This window comes from Haliaeetus leucocephalus, unplaced genomic scaffold (assembly GCF_000737465.1).
Source record: "Haliaeetus leucocephalus isolate CR32 unplaced genomic scaffold, Haliaeetus_leucocephalus-4.0 Scaffold373, whole genome shotgun sequence".
NCBI classification, from domain to species: Eukaryota; Metazoa; Chordata; class Aves; order Accipitriformes; family Accipitridae; genus Haliaeetus; species Haliaeetus leucocephalus.
Window position 1 is genome coordinate 5,194,486 of NW_010972809.1, and position 8,544 is coordinate 5,203,029.

The 8,544-nt window shown below is 45.3% G+C and overlaps 2 protein-coding genes across 2 annotated transcripts in view; both read right to left on the reverse strand.

Annotated features, from left to right (window-relative positions):
• Nucleotides 1-137, reverse strand: part of LOC104835310 (transmembrane protein 14C-like) — a 3,155-nt gene extending 3,018 nt beyond the window's left edge. The window contains exon 1 of the mRNA XM_010573225.1: nt 35-137. Within this exon, the coding sequence (XP_010571527.1) occupies nt 35-110 (76 nt within the window). The 5' untranslated portion in view covers nt 111-137. The remainder of the gene's footprint in view (nt 1-34) is intronic.
• A 4,417-nt stretch (nt 138-4,554) lies between these two features.
• Nucleotides 4,555-8,544, reverse strand: part of GCNT2 (glucosaminyl (N-acetyl) transferase 2, I-branching enzyme (I blood group)) — a 7,335-nt gene continuing 3,345 nt past the window's right edge. Inside the window, exons 2-3 of the mRNA XM_010573311.1 lie at nt 5,876-5,968; nt 4,555-4,745 (exon numbers count right to left, since the gene is read on the reverse strand). Of these exons, the coding sequence (XP_010571613.1) occupies nt 4,555-4,745; nt 5,876-5,968 (284 nt within the window). The remainder of the gene's footprint in view (nt 4,746-5,875; nt 5,969-8,544) is intronic.

Here is an 8,544-nt window from a genome sequence, read left to right on the forward strand (position 1 = left end):
GGCGGGCAGGACCGGGCTCGCCGCCGGCACCCACCTGCCTTGGCGTAGCCGACGACGCCGCCCGCCGCCACCAGCGCCGCGTAGCCGAAGCCCAGCCAGTCGTACTCCATCTGCGGGCAGCGGAGGCCGCGGTCAGCGCCCGGCCTCGCCCGCCGCCCCCCGCTCCGACCTTGGGCCGCCCTCCCCGCGGCGGTACCGCCTCCCCCGGAGGTCCCGCCCGGCGGCGGTGACGGGCAGACGAGGCCCTGCGCGGTCGGCGGCAGCGCGGAGGCTGAGGCGAGGCCTGGACGGGGCCGAGGCCCGGGCTGAGGCGGGCGAGGGAAGCCGTGAGGCAGGCGAGGGAAGCTGAGGCGCATCCCGGTCCTGCGGTGCTTTAATCGCCGGAGATTCATTTGGTCTGTGGCCAATTAATAACACAGAAGGAGAGTCCCCGGTGCCTGGTTCGCGGCAGCAGGCTGAAGCCCCGCAGTGAAGGCGAGGAGGCCCAGCGCTCTCTCCTGCTTTTCTCGGACCCGCTCCCACACCTGCTGGTGTACTTTCCGGCTGCTGCGCACACCTCCGGTGTTGCAGGAACACGCGTCTTCCTAGGGGCAGGGGGGGATTTTTGGAAGTCCTTGGGTGTGCTCACCTGCAAGGGAAACCTGCAAGTTATCCACAGCGGGGAACGGCAGGCCTGCGGCCGTGGGCGTTGTGCGAGGCCGAAACCACAGCTGGTGTCGGCTGGCTCTGGGGAACGCGTGGCCACGGGGTCTCCGTCTGCAGCAGCTCTGCTCGTCGGCCCGCGCTGAGCGCGGACTGCACCAGCCCAGCCGGACCTGCGGACCTGGGAGCCAGCTGGCGTCTCCGCTCTCCTATTAACTGTACTATGGGGTGGGAGACGAGCACCCGACGGCGCCTGCTGGACCTGACGAAATAGCGTGCCTTAGGAAGATAAAAGCTCAGGAAGAAAGTCTCAACTCCCACATCCGACAGATACTTTGAAACCCTGTAGGAGAAAGTTCGGCTTAGTTTGAGACTTGGCAAGCACCAGCCCTGTCAGCTCATACGTCCCATTGCAAGCCCAACTGCTATGCTGCAGAGCACTCCACGTCTTGCACGACTACCTACTTGCATTAATAGACCAGTTAAACCCTGATGATGAGTCCAAGATTTGTCCTACGCTAAGATGATAGCAAGCAAGGGGTGAAGCAATGGTGACATCCCTTCCCTACCACTGACAGAAGGTGCAATGCTAGCTCCTCCAAATGCCCTCTGCTCCCTACCTCACATATGGAGTGACAAAAGAGGAATGCATGCTGCTTCTCCCTTTCATTTTTAATATATTGAACATCTGAGATGCTAGGGAATGGAGGAAAAGCATTGCAGTATCTAGAACGGGCACAGAAGTTTGCAGGGTCATGAAGGTGCTGGTACAGCATGATACAGTATGTAAAAACATCCTTAATGTTAGGACTGCACAAAGGTTGAGGAAAGGGGACTGATAATTTTCATTCATAAGCGTGAATCCTAATCCCAAAGCAATGACAGCCTGTGCAGATGTACTTGTCATGAATTCAGGGCTTTGTCCAGTGGGGTCCTGAGCTCCTCTGAGGATGGCGACTGCATGGCCTCTCTGCGCAGCCTGTTCCTGTCCTTGTTTCACTGTCCTCAGAGTCAAAAGGCAGCGGTGGCACATGTCTTGCCTTACAGTGAGATTTTTGGCTCCTTTTGGGCAAGGTGTATAAAAGTCTTTAGGAGCTCAATAAGCAGAAAGGCATCCAGTGGGTTGTCTAAGCAAGTCAAGCTGACTTCAGTGGAAAGTCTCACTTGCTTGGAAATCCCATTAGAGAGAGCATGTCCTTTGTGTGCCCTGTCCCAGTCAGCGTCTCAGTGAGCGACTGAACAACCGAAAACTTTTCTCCTCTCTTTGTACTCATTCGGAAAGGCAGCTACAAGTAGCACTGGGAGAGTTTGCCTTTTTTTGCCTTGCCCTGATTGTAGAAAATGAGGAGGTACAGATACGGGTTACTCAGAGTGCAAGCTTCCTCCATGGAGTTGTACCACAGTTGCTGAACCCAATCACTGTTGTTACTGTTGTGCACAGAAGTCTAACCCTGCTTAACATCCTTGTTACCAGCCCCCTCCTCCAGTCTTTCACTGCTATTCCAAAGTACCACTAATACTGTTAAGTCTCATTGGTTTAGATGCATTTCTTAAGCTCGGTTGCCAGAAATTGTTCTTTTCTGTCTTCTACAGTGATTAACTGTAATGTTCTTTCTTTAAAAAAAAAAAAAAGAGACTGATGAGGCAGGTGTTGCACCCAAAAATCAGTCACACAGTGAAAACATATTAATTTACTTACAGAAAAACATAACCTGGAGTAGCATTCAAGAAAAAAAAACCCCAACTAAATCACAGCTGGAGAGAAATCTGTGATGTTTTTCTGGGTTCTTACTTAAACAAGTAATATAATCCAGTCTTAAAATATCTATATTTGTTCAGGCTCAGAGTACAACACCCTTTTATGTCCGTAGTTTCAAACAGCCAACCTTATTGCTTCTGCTATTGGGTGATATTTTGCCATTTGCCTGTGGAGTCTGAACAATGAAATATAATCTTGTTTGTACTCTGGGCTACTTTAAATATTCACATAAAATGGTGAGAATGCCTCTATTTTATTTGGGATGTTTCAATTTGGGGGATATTCAGCTTGTTAGAGCAAAGGAGGGGGGGCTGATTCCAGGGCTCTCAAGTTGGCCACCCTAAAACTCCCTCTTTCAAAGGATGACTCTCTCTGAAATACTTCTCTTCAGCTGCCACCATGGCAGCAAGTTAGCAAAGCCCTCTTCTTCTCCCCTCCCCCCAAAAATGAACAGGTTTTTCACCAAAGTTCTGCTCTGGAGGTAAATTCTTGGTGCCTTTCTGCAGGGATCTGCATTATTAGGTGTTCGCAGCTATTAATGCAGAATAAGCTGACTGAGGCAGATCCTGCCTGTTCAGAAGCTTCCCTGAGGCTTACCAGCCATGCTTCAGGACATCTAAATATGATGTGTTGTTGTTTCTGAACTGCTGCAGTTTGCAATCCAGTTTGTTAAAAGACCCTGAAATTAGCAATGTTTTAATAAAGTTGGTGGTAAAGTGCTGTTATTCAAGAGGTACTCTTTGAGCCATCATCACTTGTTCAGAAGAGAGACAGGAGAGCAGCACACACTCTCCTTAGATTCAGGCATCCCTATTTATACTGCCTCCATGCTGGTGACTAGGTCACTCAACAGTGCTGCTAAAATGCCACGTAAATACGACCGTCATAGCTACCGGAAGAAGCATTCATACTTTTGCTTCCTCGCTTTGTGTTTTTAGGACACAATGACCAATACCTGTAACTTTTACCTTCTGTTTGCCATACTAAAACATTCCCAAGCACTGATTTTTTTCCCTGTGGCATGCCTCGTCTGTTGAGATTTTGTGTGCTTTAAAGGGTTATGTAGACTTGGAAAGGAAAATCTGCTCAGATATTTGATGGCCTCCCTCTAGTGGCTGTTATTGGGGAATAAAAATAGGGCTGTAATGAAGTGAACCCCAAGGTTAAGTATGTGCCTTAACCATGATATTAAAACAAAAGGAATTAAACTTGGGAAGAAAGCTTATGCCATATCAAACTGTGACACAGAATTACTGAGTTATTGGCAAAGCTCAGTTACTGCTCTTTCAATCCTGAACACATTTATCTTGCTACTTCCTTCCCTGCTTTCCATCTCTCCCTCTGTGTCCTTACACATGATGATCTAAGGACACTGGTGGGCCAAAATCTGCATGTAGAGATGTTTTTTTTAATTTTTTTTCCAGTTCTGTTAGTTGGGCAAGTAAGACAAATATGCAAGTCCCTGTTTTTCAGACATGGAGAAGGGCTCCTGTGCCTGAAAGCCTGTCTGATTTTTCTAACCATACCCATTGACCTCGTAAAAGATGCTGTTTTCTCTTACAAACCTTGTCCCGACAAATATTTAAAGAACAGGTAAGATCTGGGAAGTGCAGCATCTTTATTCCATTTCCAGTACTTTTCCATCAGTTCTCTGCAGTAACTATTAGTATCTTTGACAAAACAGTATCCGTATGTATAGCCAGCAGCTGTGTTCCTGCTTTTAAGATCTTGCTGACTGTGACTCATTACCTTTTTGCTTACCAAATGTGCACACTTGTCTTTTAGACACGAGAAGTGCCAGGAATGCATGACTCAGTTTATATTTTTATAGAAAAAGATAGCAATGACAGTGTAGCAAGACAAAAGTTGGGGCTGGAAAACAGCCCATTAAAAATGGCAAAAGTGCAAAGCACCTACAGCTGCATAAGGAGCTTTACCCTGGTGTCTCTTTTTGGATCTCTTGCGCTTTGGCCTCCAGGTGTTAAGTGGAAGGTGAGGTTTGCAAGCAGCGTAAGACAAGCCGACCCAAGTTGCATCTACAGAACATCCTAAAGAAACCCATCTCATGAGTTCATGCTTCTGGCACAGCAGAAATTAAGATTGCTGCTGCTATTGACCGTTTTTATTGATGCTGTAGCCTGGGATTTTGCTAGCTAAAAATACCAGCTGGGTTCCACCTGAACCTCACTCTGCAACAAGGTTCTCTGCCGATGTCTCAGCTCCAGGCACTCCACAGTCAGGGGATATGTTTTAAGCTCAAACTTATTTGCAAACATAGAGGTGGAGTTAAAAAGCCACTTGAGGTCACCTGTTCCATATACACAAATGCCTCTGACATAATGGCCTGCCAAAAGAAAAAGGAAAAAAGCGATGTCAGAATCAAAGATCCAAGTGATTCTTTTTGAGAAGTTTTATCTGCAAAGCCACTACAAATAATCTGCTGCACAGCAAACATGCTGAAAGGCCTACTGCACATGCAATGGGAATAAGTATGAACAATGGGTTGAAACGAGCAAAGCTACTTCAGAATAAATAATGCGCAAAATAAGGAGAAAGCTCAGAAAAGGAAGTGTTATTACTTGAGACTCTTTCTCAGACAAGGCTGAAACACAGCAAAGGGGAATTTCCTCTGTCAGTGAAGAGAAACCAATACTTTTACTCATACTAGATTTTCCACTAACTAATTCTGGATGATATTGCTGTAATTTCACTGATTTCAATGTAGTTATGCCAAGGTGAAACTGCTGTAATTGAAGGTGACTGAAGTTCTCAGATTTTTTCTCCTCAACACAAAAAACTACGCTGTGGATTAAAAATTCTTGAAATAAAATTTGTATCATTAGCATTTTGATATTCCCTTTCTTGTCCCACTTGGACAAGTACGCAATGTACAAACCAGTGACTGAAAAATTAAGTGTGCCATACAGAAGATTATCTACTGCTAATGTCATGTCATGAAGTAACATGACGTAGGAAAACTCAAAGCTCCACCATCATCATCAGCCTGCAGTTCCTTAGGTTGGTCATCAGCTGTGGCTCTGGCAGGCATCGGTGCCCAGCTGAGAGCCAGGATTTGTCCAAGTTCACACAGGACACCTGCCCTGCACACTGCTGCTGGCTTAGCACATCTGCATCCCGGTGTGGGACATACATTTCCCACCCACCTGCAAGAAAATTCCCCCAAGGCCTTCAAGAAAATAGCTAACTCATGTGAGCCCTAAGCGCTGCCAACTATCCCCCTTTCCAACACTGATATAGCCTATAAAATTCCTGATGAAGAAGGAACTGTTCCAGCTTTCTCACTGTTCATGTGGCTACTGTCATTCACATATGGACTATGAAGGAGATGACCCCTTTTTAATGTCTTCTCTCTCTGATGAAGTGCTGTCTAAAGACTGTCTCATATTATGATTAGAGGCTGTGTTTTTCACTATATGAACAGGAAGAAGAAATGGAGAAAAATGTACACATTACCATGACAACCTCCATGGCTCTCTTCCATATCAATCCACTTCACTGCTTTCAGGTCACCTTCCCATGCTGCGTTGGGCATGGAGCCTGGGACACCTGCAATTCAATAACAGAAAATCAAATAATTAGTTCTTTTTTAACAGCTATGTGTTCAGGTTTATGTTCACTCTCTGGGACCTTTCTCCACAGAACTGGGATGAAATACTCAGGAATATACATCAACAGATGCCTGGCTGCCAACCTTGTTGTCAAGTTTCTTCATTGAAAGCAGATTTCATGACATAAACAAGATGTCAGCCCAACAGACCTAAACATTTCACTTGAGAAATAAAATCCCTCTTTTGCAACAGCCTCAGTATGATACTGCATGCATGCACAATCACCCGTGTCACCTTCCCACCTAGCGGTGCCCTCCAAGGGCTATTTGAACACTGGCCCACTGACACCTAGTACCTTCACGTGAATTTACTGATAAATAGTTTCCTTTTTTTTTTTTTTTTTTTTTAAAAAAAGAGGCTAACATTACAAATTCAAGTATGATATAACTGGACAGAGTTGTTGAAACTCAATTATAGTCTATAATGTTATATAATGATAGATATAAGTCTAGGCAGATCACAGGACCTATCTAGGAGATAAACCGGTAAAAGGAACTCTCCTCATCAGTAAATGATCAAGTCCTGCTATAACCTGGCAAACATCCATTTTAAATAATTAAGGGAGAGATGCTGAACACATGGTGTTTGGTATTTGCTGAAGACTAAACAGGCAACATGTATGCAGCGTGTAGGCAACTGCCATGAGTCAAGGGAATTTCCGTATCTTCAGCGCAAGGCAGTAACCATAACAGACCATCGCCATGGGATGAAGTCTTTGCCTTTGAAAGCAAGAGGTGATCAGGTAGGTGCAGCTAGGGAAACCTCCGTGCCTGATCTGTACTGCAGTATCATATTCAATTCAGTGAAAGAAGTTTATTGAAGTATTTCTTAAAATGCTCTTCAGAATACAGAGGGGAAAAAAAGCAAAGGTATAAAATAATAAAAGCTTTCTATGAACTCATTCCTTTCAGCAAATTTTCTTTCTTATTGGCTCAATCAGTTGTTGGAGAACAAAACAGTGATACAGATTGTGTAACCACCCCCCGATATACAAACCACTTCTCTAAGAAAAGCTGGAAAAGCCCCGATTTCTCACTGTAGCACAAACACTTGTATGTAATTTATTTGCCTGCTTGGAAGAAACTAACTGTCTTTTATTCTTTCCTACCCAGAAAGCAATGACCGTAGTGCTGCCCCTAAGCTATCAAATGGCAGAACGGGCAACGTGGGGAGCCAACGTGCACGCCAGCACGTACAAAAACACAGACATTACTTCTGCTTTCCCCTAACCAAGCTGAAAGCAAAGGAAAAGACTGACCGCCTCAAATGCAAAGAATTACAGCAGTGTTACTGCTGAGGAGCAGCTGGGACTCAAGCTTTTTAACAAATGCAGCAGAAGCACCAGCACTGACTGGCGGCGGTGACCGGGGAGGGGAGGCTTTGTACCAACCTGGCTGCTCCCTGCGCACCCCGACGCAGCGGGAGGCTGGAGCCGAGGGGGTGACAAGACAAGCTGGGGCATCGCTGCTCCGTGCTGCTCACCCACAGCTGAAGCTCAGCCCTAACCCCAGAGCCCCTCGTAGTGGAGAGCCCTGCTCGCTAGCAAACCTCTGTGATTTTTGTGAACCGCTGTTGTACACACAGCAGGTGGGGAGTCCGATAGTGATAACAGTGTTAAGTATTATTACTATTAATAAACACTGATAACCCCTGGTAATAGCCTAATCATAGCTGATGCAAAAGTTAAGCTGTTTAACAGCTAAACAAGTTCAAGTGGCTTTCTTCCAGATTTTTAATAGGGATATTTAAAGCCTGTTATTTCTACTTCCTCCTATTTTCCTTTTAAAGGAAACACTTGTATGAGTGCAGGAAGGGAACCATGCAGCTATTTATGAAAACATTTTCATAATGTTTGTATTATTATCTGTCATTTGTACTAACTCTGTATACTGAAAAGACATCCATTTTGCTCAAATTACAATGAGATGAGAACAAAGCCTTTTAGAGCTTGTACAAAATGCACAATAGCACTGGTTTGGAGTTGTAGGACCTGTGCAAAGACAGGGAACATAAGCCCTTCAAATATGATTTTATCTAAAATAAAATTGACATTTTAATCTCCAGTTCTGACCTCTCTTTTTAAGGCTAATTAGCCCATCTTCCCGATTTTCATAACTTCATTTAAAATGTGTATTAATATAGGCTATTTATTTTGCTGGTTAACCACAATCCTAACTGCGGTGATTTGCCAGCAGCTCTGTAAAGCACAATTTCAGGTGATGACTGCAGCACACATAAGAAGCCCTCAGTGCCAAAACGGTAGCTGCAAGAGTGTCATCATCCTAACCTTGGTGTTTTCTGAAAAATAAAGGTGAAAGCAAGGTGAGGTTTTGTTACTATTTCGGTTTTTTTCTGTTCCTTTCCAAGATGACAACAAGTACAGTACCTCTACAGTTATCATAACCCAGCAACTGTTTTGCTTGTGAGGTTGAAGAGAAGCACAGTGAAGGACAAACAAGACTCTAAAGGCACTGTTTAATGTCGGGGGGGGGGGGGGGGGGGGAAGGGGGGGGG